Raw genomic sequence first — 13,607 nt, 5'->3', positions numbered from 1 at the left:
CAAGGCCCTAATGCGGTCGCAACCTCTGCAACCCCTATTGCTACGCCCCTGGCTGTTAGCTGTTTGGAGCTGCCACCCTTATCTTTAGTTTCCAGTTTGCTGTGAACACATTCATGGTACACAGAACAGGTTGGTGCCCTCTCCGTTTCCTTCTTTTGTATTTCTGCAGAGGGCAGGTTTGTTTTGATAAGTAGAGTTAAGTAAGGTGAGATAATTCATGAAATATGTTTTGTGAATAAACCCCCTCAGTCAATTAAAAAGGTAGGACTTTAGAACATATAATTGCTGATGCCTCGCTATAATCTGGGCTGCTTTATTTGTTTGACTATAATTTTACATTACATTCAAAGGCATACACAAACTGGGTATTCTGGCGTCACCTGCAGCCTATGTGTTCTGGATAAGCCACAGGATAACTATGATAGTGGCGGAACTGGGGAAAAAAAGTCAGCAGTGGCAGTGACCAGGGTCCACTATACAGAGGACCGCTCTACAATATGGATCTGTAATAATCTGAATCTCCACTCTGAAAATGATCTAGCACAGTCGTTTTACAAGCCTGGAGCGGGTTTTTTCTGTCCTGTTATTTAATCTTGTTCTTCCACTATCATCTAACTGCAAAGGCCCTAACAAGAATGTCTACTGTAAAGACTGAGCTCAGTGCTTAGGAACCTTTTTCACTGGAGCAGTGTGATTTGGAACAATTGCAACACACTGTGCACCGTAGCAGAGCTGAAAAGCCACACCACAGCTTACAGCAGCGTTGCAAACAGAGGGAAAAAAAAAGTAACTTTCAGTGCACTTCTGGGAACTGAACTTACTGCGGAAGCTGCATGATAACACACCGCAGCTTCTGCGTTACCCAGAGAACTTCCATCGCATCGCAACACATCGCAGCCATTGTGTCATGTTATATTGTAATGGCTATTGTGACGAGCTGCAGTAGGAGAGAGTAGCGAAATGCGATACAACACGGTAAGTGTTAAAGCAATGATTTTTGCCCTGAGGAAGTAATAAAATATGGAAATGGTGGCAAAGCAGCATTCTAGGCAAACCCCTTATCATGTCACTGCTGTAACAGCAGAATTGCTGGGTCCTATGCAGGGGAATCCTGCCACACCCCTCTCCTATCCCTGACCACATCCCTTTCCTGTCCCTGACCACACCCCTCTCCGGGCCCTGATCACACCCCTCTCCTGGCCCTAAACACCCCCTCTCCTGGCCCTGACCATGCCCCTCCCCTAGTTTCAAACATCATGAATACATATCCAGCATGTCTTCCTATAGCCTTCCATTTCAGTTTAATGAACACATCATTGTGTCATACTTGTCAATCTGTCGCACGGCTGTCATAGCAGAATTAATGTGACTACAAGCTGTGAAGCTATGCACTGCTATTTGTCAACAGTATAATATGCAGCTTAGCATTTTTTTTTCTCTAGAGTTGACTCTCTCTGTACTGGAAGTTATAATTTATAATGTATTTGTTTTAACAGCTACCTGTGGTGGACTTGTTCTCATCATAGCAAATAAAGGAAAACAGTATGTAATAATCAGAAAACAATTTGCATGTGTATAGTAAAAAACAACAAAATAATAATAGGCAAGAATAATAGATAATAATAATAATAGATAATGACTAAGAATAGTAATAACAGCAGATTTTAAGCACAAGAAAAATGGCGATTACACTGATTCTCTAATCACTGCTTGCTCATCAGTTAGCATGGCTACCCTATTTAGCTGAGGTGTTGGGTTTTCTAATGGTGGCAATATCATAATAAAATGACAATACAGGTATAATATGTACAGTTTCAGCTGTGTGGCCATATGACTAAAGTCTTCTGGAATGATGTGTCAGGGTGAGATCAGCACTCTCCCACACCTTTAAGTCCCCGGGCACAGAAGAATTTCCTTTATATACCCATCAACTTCCTGCAGTCAAGCAACATGTTTTGTTACATTCTTTCTAATCCACAGTACAGATAAAATAGACATGGAATCTGCAGTACAAATAAACACAATACCGGATGGTGATGACATCGGTATCTACCTTTAGCTGATTTTACTATGACGCTCATCCGCCTCCTCACAGAATCAAATGTTAACACCTGTAACAACTCAAACCTGAGAATGCAAGGGGAAAAAAAGGAAAATGATCTTAACAATTAGCAACCGCTTTAATGTTGAACTATTTATAGTATACATTTTCAGCTTATATGTCAGTTACAGACCCAGGCCAGTAGAATCACTCATGCACATGCTAAATCTGGTCACAGACTCCAGAGGAAGGCTGAACACTCTTTCTTGTTGCTACATATGCCTTTACAATCAATCTAAGCATAAACATAAGCGCTATGGTCACCAGGCATTCATGTTTGTGTGTTTGAGGCAAGAGAAGGAAGACGCATGCTGACAACGTTAAAGCTAGATTATCTCAGGGAAAAAGATAGGTACAATTTTTATTCTATTATCCAAATATTCCCCAAGACCTCTTAGCTGGTGGTCCGAAACAGGCTGCATGTTGGGTTGATGTGGCTCTGTAAAATGTATAAGCAATAGGCTTGCTATACACCAGCTGTTCTGGATGAAAGCCTGGCTTCAGGGGCATAAAGAGCCCCTGAAGTAGTGATGATATTTAGTAGTGATGCATTGTGGGTAACAACAGTTGCTCACTTAAAGTTTAATTATCGAAAAAAAACGTTTCTTTTAAGAAGGCATACTTCATTGTGCATTGATTTTTAGCAGGAGGCCTTTTCGGTCTCTTTTAGTCTCCTATACTTTCCTAGTGGTTTAGTGTCACCCTGAGCTGCTTGGATATTCTGTTGCATAACAGTGTCATTGTTTACATTAAAGTGAACCAGAGATGAAGCACCCTCATGTATTTTACCATAGAAATCAGTGGGAACATTAGAGAAAACACTTACAATGCTCTCTGTTCCATCCTCACTGCTAAAAGTGTCTGTTATCTAGCTGAGATAAGAATCCCGGACTGAGCATTGAGTCTGGCTTTGCTATAATGACTCAGCTATAATGATTCCTGAGCAAAGCCAGCAGGGGGCAGGCTTGGACTTGAAGACAGCAAAGAACACAGTCTCAGCTATAATTATTCTGTAGCAAAGCCAGACCGACTGCTTAGTCGGGATTCTTATCTTAGAGGTGATAACAGGCAAATTAAACAGAGAACAATGTAACAAAGAGCAGATTAGGTGTTTACTGTCATGTTCCCACTGATTTATAAGGTAAAATACATGAGGTTGCTTCATCTCTGGTTCTCTTTAAAGAACAACTGTTAGCCATCATATGCCCCTCACAAAAAATACATATGTAAGTAGATAAATGCTTGCTCTACTTATATAAGAGATGTATTGCACTGTCCACGTTTTGGTTTCTTTTAATTTTCAATTTATATTTTTTTCCTGGCAGGGGCCATCTTGTGCCCTCCAGGTTAAAGAATCCCCCCCTCCGCATCCCCCTCTTCCCAGCACTGATTCAGGGCACAGCGGGCACACACTCACCTAATAATGTATCCAAGTGCTGGCATTCCCATCTGTTCTCTGCACTACCATCGGAGGCAGTGCAGAGAGTATAGAAGGGAACTGCAGCACCTGGAACCATTATTCAGGGAGTCTGTGTACAGCTCCTTTATCCTTCCCCAATATGCAGCAAGGGGAAGAGCGAGAATTCTGCAGGAGGCAGATGCAGCAGAGAGGGAGCCCACATGCCTCTGGAGGAGGGGGCAGAGGACAGTGACAGGAGACAGCCTCTGGCCCCCCTCCCTGCGCACTAACGCGGCTGAAACATAGAGAGTGAAGGGGAGAGCAGGCGGCCAATCACAGCGCAGAGAGGTGAGTGACAGAGGCTTTAGCCAATCAGGCTGATACAGCATAGCATGTCACTTCTCTTTTGCGTCTGTGTTAGTCTGCGTACCATCGTAGAGCCTTCGGGCCTGGGGAGAGAAGGAGCACAGTAAGATTGATTTTAAAGGATTTTTAAGGATTTGCCTGGTTAGCATCCTCTTGACTATTGTAACAGCCTGCACTAGAAATTTAATTTTGTATTTAATACCTAACAGTTACTCTTTAAGAACTACATTTTGGCTAGCTCTGTACCTGGGAGACCACTGTACATGAGAGACCTTAGCAGCAGAGTCATCTGTTGCCCATTAGGACTACCAACCAAATATCCCTTATGGGTTACTGGGGTCTCATTAGAATCAAAGCCCTAGGTAAGCCTATGTCATCTGCTGTTGAAACACAGGTATGTCCAATTTTAGCACTATGCTGGCTTTCTTGCAGTCTGAACAGTGGAAGTGATGCAATCAGGGCATCAGCACACAGTGCTCCACACATAGAGCCTGAAACCTGATTAGCTGAACTCTGTGTTTTTGGACATGTGAACAAAATTTCAGGACTGTTTAGCTTCAGAAGTGTTTCACAAAAAAAAAAAAAAAAAAAAAATCTGTAAGCCGTTAGATGATATATATATATATATATATATGTATATATATATATATATATATATAGACAAGTACCTAGAAATGGAATATAAGCCATTCTCAGCACACTTACATAAATGTATACAGGGAGGGTGATTTGCTACTTTAAATTGGCAGTCAGTACACCAAAACCCCCATCTAAAAGTTTGGCAAGTGTTGATAATTGGGCACTGATGTAGTGGTGAGTTGGGCCTGTGATGCCACCGATACTAGCTAGCCAGCTGGCTACTAGTAGGAGATTGGCTACAGAAGTAGCTGATGGGTTACTACGTAGGGTTTAGTTAGAGTAGCCGATTGGCTACTATAACAATCTGTGGTTCAGTTGTTTGGGCGTGGGGGGTATGGAGTGGGGGGTTAGGGTTAGGCATTATCAGGGAAGGTTAGTGTTAGACATTAGGAGGGGAGTTTAGTGTTAAACATTAGAGGGGAGGCTAGTGTTAATATAAGCATCATTTGGGGGTTAGTATTAGCCATTAGTAGGGAGGGCGATTAGGGGGTTGGATAAATCTATTGTAAAGTATTGATTATATTCCATTACCAGTATTTTAACTATCAAAGAGGGAGAAACCAAGAGCCCAATATGGTGTAGTATGTCAGGAACTTTGGATAATGAGAAGTGAAACAATTATACTCACAAACATGGGTTACCACTTAGGCAACCACTGTGTAGGCAGGTGAGGAGAATAAACCTGTCCTCACTCAGGATAAAGAAGTCGATCTCTGTAGATCGGAAAGAAAGGGGTAGGTCACCCCTCCACCCAGGGGTGGACTCAGTATACCAGTAGGAGAACAGAGGCGCAAGCAGGATAAAAGTAGATAAAACCTTTAAAATTTGCTAGGAGGAAGTGGTGGACTTACCTCCATAAAGCAGACACGAAAAACTATCTGAAGATAAATACATACATTTATTGTAAAGTATCCCAGGGATGCAACGCGTTTCGCAAGCTTAAGCCCGCTTCATCAGGCAATAAGATAGAGACAACAACAGCAATTCGGATATAGCATGTGAAGCGCCTCTGTGTCTGCTTTATGGAGGTAAGTCCACCACTTCCTCCTAGCAAATTTTAAAGGTTTTATCTACTTTTATCCTGCTGGCGCTTCTGTTCTCCTACTGCTAGTATTTTAACTATCGATATCACCCGACCAATTGAACTGGCCGTGCTGCAATACGTATTCTTCAGCATCGCAGTGAATCTCAGACATCTGCAGTGGTGCAGCAGTCGCCAGCTCAGTAAAGCTGCTGAGTTAATCCACTGTCAGTACATGGAGGAGGTGTTTTAAACATTTAACATTAGTCTTTCTGTTGGTCCATATTGTGGCGGTGCCAGAGGTGTCACTAGGGTTGGTGGCACCCAGTGCGGAAACTCATGGTGTCACCCGTCTCTCACCTTATGAACCTTCAACCTCACCAGGTAGTAACATTGCTTGTAATGTAAATATGATCACCATGTGGCCCTAGTGGCCTCTGAACTCCATTATTAGCTCAGCACAGGGCAGCCTGAAGGCAGAAGAGCAGTAGGGGGAAGCACATCAGGCACTAGCCTACTCTGTATTTACATAGCCTACTCCACTCTCCCTTAGCCTGGAGCTTGATGTCACCCCCTCTGCTGGCGACACCTGGTGCAGTCCGCACCCATCGCACCCCCTAGTGACGCCACTGCAAGCAGTTATTATATTAAATCCAAGGGAGGGGATTAGAGCTATGATGACTGTGGGTAGATGATGGTGAACAGATGTGTCTTTAAACTGCTTGGATGAGTTGAAGGTGGGGCGAGCCTGATGGGCGAGGGAGCTCCATAGAGTTGGGGCTGCTCTGGAGAGGTCCTGCGGCCTCTCGAGTGAACAAGTGATGCGAGGACACCATAGAGTGATGGAGGAGTGGAGAGAGCAGGTTGGAAAGTATCTCTGGACGAGTTGTACAAATGTGAGGTATGGTGGATGAATTTGTATGCCAGACAGAGCAGTTTAAATTTCATTAATGAGTAAAGGGTTGACAGTGCAAGCTGAAATACATTTCCACGCTCGTAATAAATCTTGTAACTGTTACAAAATATCCTGTGTTAGGTTTTTAACACAAGCAGCCTCATAGTAAACTTTCTTCCTGGTAAGAAAATGGTTAGAAGATCGTAGATAATAATTTCCCCTTTTTCCAGGAATGAGAATCTAGGACTTGTCAACATTTCAACCTTATGCTGATCATATCACAAAAATGTCTTACAAAGGAAAGTCCCAAATATCAATCAGATATGTGCTATTGACAGAATGATAACCTAAGCAGTGTCACACTTCCTTGTGAATGTGACAATATTCAATGCATACCTGTGCACAGTGAGCTCTGCCCAAACCTACCATTTCTCTCTCTGTTAAGCTGAATACTCACCTGAAGGTGGATTGGGGAACCTCACAGCGAAGCCTACCAACAAACGAGGTTCCCCGATCCATCTTCCTACCTGCGGTATCATGCAGCATTACGTGACAGCACCCGTCAGGCCTGGGAGGTCCAACAATTTCAGCACTTTGCGCAGGAGTCGTTGAGGATTTTAAAGATCTGATCCGTCGTGATGGTTGCTATCACCGCACATCACCAAACGTCGTTCATGTAATCATGCGTCTGTACCCACATCCTGAGGTCGCAGAAAGAATCGCTACTCTCTCAAACAATTGCCAGTTGGCAGAAATCACGTAATGGGTACAGGCCTTTAGTCTACTACCACAGCTTTAATAAGTTGATGCACAGGACAAACCACTTTTAACCACGACAAGAAAGTTACACAATAACAATGTAGTTAAGTAGTATTGCTGGCCTGCGCTGTAATTCATGGGAAGTGTGATTTTACCACTATATCCCCTTTAAAGCCCAAACTGTCAGATTCCTATCAGCCCTCTTTCACATAGGATGCTGAGCTGTGTGTCTGTCAGCGGACGCACTAGCAAGCACCTAGGCAGCACACAGGAGCAGCTGACAGGCAGTCAATTCACTGCCTTCAGCCTCTTGTGTAAAAGAGACCTTGACCATAATGGTTTGATCCAAAGGGCCTGATGCACTATGCAACAGTAAAGTGGTCAGGCAGTGCATGGCAATTTAATTACTAACACCAGTGGAGCACCACCCATTAGATACCGGGTTAATGTGCCTGTTGCTATGGTAACACGCAATGTAATGTGCGTTACCACAGCAATGTGCGCATTGCCATGGTATGTGTGTGGCATTAATGTGTTAACTGACGGTGCTATCCAGGCGTTAGTAATGATCAAATTGGCATGCGCTGCCTGAACATGGCAACTTTGCCACTGCATAGTGGATCAATCCCATAACCTGTGAACACCCATGGGAGACAATACTGTTACCATGGCAGATAGGGTCCTTGTTGGAAAGAAGAATTAATCGCTAAATATGACTAAAGAAGGCAATGGAAGTGGGAAACCAGTGCCTAGAAACATCCACCTGCCCTCAGAGCAACCACACCAAAAAACACTTGGCTCTACCAGAAACAGTAGAGATCGACAAAGGTTTCTCCATTTGTGTGATCACTTTTTCCCATGCCCGACTTCCCAATGGTGTATGGCAGTGTATGTGTGTGTATTCCTATGGAAGGGAATTATAGCTCACTCAGTATCCGGCATGATGGCGTATTAATGTCTCTGTGGTAAATGCTTTAGCAGCTTAACCTAGATTCATGAGGTTCTATTTCTGAATGAGTCAGCCACGTACAGCAAAATTCATCTCTCCTGTTGAGCACGAGCTATAAAACCCACATGGATCACCGGTGCAGAGCCACAGAACTGTAAAATTAGATGTCCAGTAACAGCCCTATCAATGTATTTTCATTAGGGCTTTTATTTTCTTAATCATTGCAGGTAATAATTCTCTGATAACAGAACATTGCAGCTAATCTGCTGACTCCAACGTACTTTTCAATTTCATTTTCTCTGTTACAGATTTCCATGAAACTGTCCTTTAGTCTCAGAAATGTATAGCCAAGTCTGAAACGAAAAAAAATAATAGTCATGATGTCCCATTGAGATCACTACAAAGACCTAGTAAGTAATGGCAACTTTTATGCAATTAACATATTGAAGGCAGAAAAAAAATAAAGACAATGATGTTAAGGCATTAATGGAGATGGGGTTATGAATAGCTTTGTACTGGGGGCAAAGAAGGTCACCCTGAGACAGAGGGCTTCTAGGTTCAGGTGACATTACACTGACGAGCTACAAAGGAACATTTACATTGCTGTGAGTGGGTTGCTTTGTGGCTGCAAGTATACAGCAGAGGGAGATGCAGAATGCAGTGAATCTTACTGGCAGGGATGTAGCAGCATATCAGTAGCTACTTAAAAGAACACTATTAAACCAAGAGTTCTAAAATGACAATGCACAAATAATGTCTAAGTAGCTGTGTAAACATTTTTCTACTTTTCATGTTAAATATCAGAGGCAAAAGCTTTAATTCATTGTGTGTAGGATTTAGCTCTATTGGGACAAATCAATTGCAGAAGGGGTGTCTGCTTCAATGCACAGCCAGTGTTGCATATCAGACTACAGTATTTTTTTCTGAAAGCAAAAAAAGTATGAAAAGTTGTGGTGTCACAATTACAAATGTTTATAACAAGTTACATTTCCTCTGCTCTCTTCACACACTTCAGTCAGAGACACAGGACCTGCTGAGAGCTTTCTCTCACACCCAGAGTTACACACAGGGTTAACAGATGAAGTGTGAGGGGAATTCCCCCTCCCCTCATGGTTCACTCTGCCGTCAGTTTTGTGAAAGTATTTTGATAACAGTAGACAAAGAGGTTGCCAGTGAAATGTATACACCAGTACTTATCAGCACTTCCCAAACATTTCCTATCTCAATTGAAAAGTTAATCGATAGTTGGGGTGTCAAACTCAATCCCGTAAGGGGCCAAAATCTAAAACACAGTCTAAGTCATAGGCCACAATGTTAAGATTTAACATCTACTGAACAATTTCAGTCTGAATGGCGTACCTATAGCGACCATGGGGGGCCCCAGCGGGTCAGTGACTTCAGCACATGCGCGGGCATGGGCTCGCGCCATGCACACATGTCATCGGGAGCGTACTGCGCAGGTGTAGTACGCTCATGCACATATGCAGAGGATGCTAACCCGCTGGGGGTTGGCGATACTTCTAAGCTTGCCAACTGGAGCAAGGAGAAGACCGGAGCCATAGTGAGGGACAGGGTGACCACTAGAGGCTGGAAGAAGCCCCAGGTAAGTAAAGCTAGTTTATCTACAGTAATTCGCCTCGTATATCCTTTAAATCTGATTTCTGAAGTGTGCACAGCAGCCATGTCAATCTGACATTCAGCTCTCAACAAAAATAAAGAGTTGGCTTTGAGCTTTTTTGTTCAGCCAGGTGAAAGAGTTTTGACTTCTATTTACTTTTCAGCAGAGTTTCCATTGCATTTGACTGCAGTTTAGCTACCTCACATGTGTGCACAAAGCACTGATAAAAATGAAAAGTGAACACAAGCGAATTCTTAATAGACTTAGGACTATATGTACCCATGTTTCTCATCATGCCTCACTCCATAAGCAGTTGAACACAGGTTTACTTTATGAATCCGCTCAATTTAGTGGCTAGTATTCTGCCATGATACTTGCTGAAATATTAAAACATTTTATAATGTCCCTTTAATTGCTTATTATAATCCCAATTAATTTTAATTTTAGTGACTTACCTTTGTATACCTTCAACTAGAGCTACTTCATCTGGCGAAGAGGAAATGTACACACTAGATTTCCCTGACAGACTTGATTTTCTTTCACTGTCTACGTTATCTTCATCTTTCACCTGCACAGTGTGGCACAAGCACAGAGCACGGAAGAACAGGTCCTCTCTTTCCTGAGAACAGAAACATTTACAATTCTTAGACATCCAAAATGTAGCTTTATATCACAGACAGAGCACAGAATTGTCATTACATAATTTCAAGCAGCTACAGAAGCTCCAGACCTAAACACAGTTACAACAGACATTAGCTTAGTAATTTTTCAAACAATGAAATGTTAACACTTGTACAGTACTTTTCACCTGATGAACTGAAAGTGCTTGAGAGATGCAGCCAGTAAGGGTGTGCTCAGTAGGCCACCCTGGAGTGTTGGGGAGTCTTGCCCTAGGACTCCTTACTGAATAGGTACTGACTAAAATTAGGATCCAAAACATGGTATCCTATGTCAAAGGTGATGTCTTTAAATGAAATCTTCAGCGTGGGAAAAATTGAGCTTGACTTATCTGGGCTTTTCCCAGTCCCTGTAGTCATTCAGGCCTCTTGCTGTCCTCTTGGTCTGCTGCATTGTGCTGCTGTCACTGAATGCACTGTCCCCACCACGAGTCTCCTTAATTGTGCTCCCATGCCTGGTAGTGTTCTGTACATGCAAAGTTCGTAAACCTTGCAACTGTGCATGCACAGAATGACCTGGCTGGGCAAGCACAAGAGGAGGTATGCGCAGAAGCCATAGCTAAGCCAGTTGGGGGCTTTGGTTGGGGGCACAACAGTGCAGACCAAGAGAACAGCAAGCAACTTGATAGACTGCGGGAGGCTGAAAGGAGCCCCAGGTAAGTATGATTTTCTTTACCCAGTACCCTATCCAGCCAAAGTTAATAAATTAAGCTAAGAAGAGCACAGCTCATTTACAGTGTGCCCAGAAAGCCACCATAGCTGTGTGTATATCATGTGTGTATACCCCAGTCATAATCTGCTACAGCACCCATAATGTAGGTTAGGATCAATTTCTTAGTGGGAAGCCAATTAACCTATGTTTCCAGATGTGCTGGTAGAAACCTGTGCAAACATGGAGAGACTATACAAACTCTGTGCACATAGTGATTGGGTGGGTACCTGAATCTGGGAGTGCCGTGAGACTAGAGTAAAGATTAATGGTATAAAAGATAATAAAACTAGGAGAAAGAATTGGTAACATATACAGTGATGATGCTAGTAAATATAATTTAATTCACACTATGTAATACTAAAAATCATGGGGCCTGTGTCTCGAACAGTAAGTAGCTATAATCAGTATGCTCTATATGAATTCTGGGAGTGGACTGATAAGCATGTAACTGATTAAATCATGTAAGTGATGTTTAAGCCTGTAATAGGCTAGTCTTGATCTTGTGATCATGTATCGATTCTGCTTCCTGTCCTAAGACTCGCATAGGATACACCATTTTTGTAAATGTATTAGACATTAAATTCAAGAAAACATTAAATCCAATTACATTTATTACGAAATAAGGATGTGTTGATTGCTGTGCGTCTCATTTATTGAGCAAACATTGATCCATATCCATTCTATACTGCATTTAGTGCACTGGGAGCATGGTGGGGAAAGGCCAGCAGTAGGGTATAGAATTCCCATAGCTTCAAAAAGCATTGAAACGTACAAAGATAGCTACCACTGCATTGGCAATACCTGACCAGATTTTTGCTGAAATTCTATCAGTATTGATAGAGTCTGTTCTAGACTTTTTTTTCTGCCTGAAGCAATCATTGGGAGGATGCCCCCCCCCATACATTTGAAATGCAATAAATACTCCACATATGACAAATAGCAATCCGCAACATTTAAACTGCAACAATTGTCCCGACGTATCATTACTGATGTCAGTGGGAATTATAGATACAAAAAATTTGCCAACGAGCTGCTTATTATCCCCCCAACCAAAGTGCAGTCATCGCACCTGCCCATCGCTGGTGTTCAGTAGGCAAGTGTGACTGCTCACTCATCATTCCTGATCAGTGTGTGTGGGGAAAGAGTGTGACTCAAAGTTACAGAATGTCAGAAACAGTGACCGTTTCAAGGCTTATGCAAACTCCTAGCAGAGCCCTGTTTTACAAACAAAGGATATCCCAGGACGTTTACGCATCCACAGAAGTTAAGTAACCAAAGCATCTAACAGGCAGCCTCTGAATGCTGTGTGTGTACACAGGAAACATGCTGGCTTGGCTCCCTGAAGCATGTGATTCCCCCTACTTCATGGGAGAACCGGAGTATTAAGTGGTGCAAAGATTTTGGGTATTCTTAATAGTCTTTGGTGATCAGCTGGACCAAACATAAGCTCTGTACCAGACACTTTAAATGGGTCAAATGAATCATGAAACTGCAGTGTACTGTAAGTAGTCACAGATTACTTGTACAATTTATCTGCTCACAGAATCAAGCAAAACCATGACAGAAAATATCAAGAAAGTCATAAAACAACATCTTCATTTGTAGGTCTGCCCTGGTGAATGTCCCGAAGAGCATCCTAATACATGGAAATTATTTTTAATATCCCATTTTCCAATTCCTCAGAATTTTATGCTGTAGAAATGAGTCTATTGATGGCAGACATACCTTTCCTCCTGCTCCAGGAGATGAATCAATCATGTCAATGCCCAGACAGTCGTGAAGGATCTGCCCATTGCAGATGACATGCGGTACATATACATGACCTTCAATGCAGCACTCAATGAATTCCATATTGTTCTCCGTCAATGTTCCAGTCTTATCAGTGAATATATACTCTACCTGTTGATGAAGAAGTGTCAGAATGTAAATAACATTGTAACGATATAGAAAACTGTACATCCTTACAGAAACAATTGACTTGTTAATGGGAACCTGAAGTAAGAGTAATACAGAGGCTGCCATCTTCATCCCCATACACACGCTCAACAGCGGTCTCTTATACAGCGGTCTTTTATACAGCACAATTATTAAGCAAGTTTTGTTGTGAAACAAGTTGAACAACCAAAAAAAGTTGCTTGCTATTGTTCACATAACTGATAAGACTTCAATCCAACTGTTGGATTGACTTGACGAACAACTGAGAGAATTTGTGTCCAACATGGCAATGTGTATAGAAGTCTGCTATGACTTTTAAATGACTTCCATTACTAACTAGAACATATTAGTCGTTCGCCAGTTGAGTAACAATATGTAAATATGCAGTTGTTCGTCAAGTTGTCTGTCAAGTTGTTCTGTGTGTATAATAGTTACTGTATCTGCACGCCAAGACGTATCTTTCCAACTTTTTTAATCGTAGTTGTTTTAAAGTTGTTTATAGTAAAATACTTTTGTTGAGCATGTGTATGTGGCTT

The 13,607-nt window shown here is 42.2% G+C and overlaps 1 protein-coding gene across 8 annotated transcripts in view; it reads right to left on the bottom strand.

The window, feature by feature from the left end:
• ATP11A (ATPase phospholipid transporting 11A) overlaps window positions 1-13,607 on the bottom strand; it is a 230,613-nt gene that overhangs the window by 59,863 nt on the left and 157,143 nt on the right. For all 8 annotated transcript variants that reach the window (XM_068268061.1, XM_068268060.1, XM_068268064.1 and 5 more), the window contains exons 13-16: window positions 12,862-13,035; window positions 10,203-10,366; window positions 8,411-8,482; window positions 2,054-2,127 (exon numbers count right to left, since the gene is read on the bottom strand). In XM_068268061.1, the coding sequence (XP_068124162.1) occupies window positions 2,054-2,127; window positions 8,411-8,482; window positions 10,203-10,366; window positions 12,862-13,035 (484 nt within the window). The remainder of the gene's footprint in view (window positions 1-2,053; window positions 2,128-8,410; window positions 8,483-10,202; window positions 10,367-12,861; window positions 13,036-13,607) is intronic.

Source organism: Hyperolius riggenbachi, chromosome 2, assembly GCF_040937935.1.
Source record: "Hyperolius riggenbachi isolate aHypRig1 chromosome 2, aHypRig1.pri, whole genome shotgun sequence".
Classification (NCBI taxonomy): Eukaryota; Metazoa; Chordata; class Amphibia; order Anura; family Hyperoliidae; genus Hyperolius; species Hyperolius riggenbachi.
This window is presented reverse-complemented; position numbering and strand designations above follow the sequence as displayed.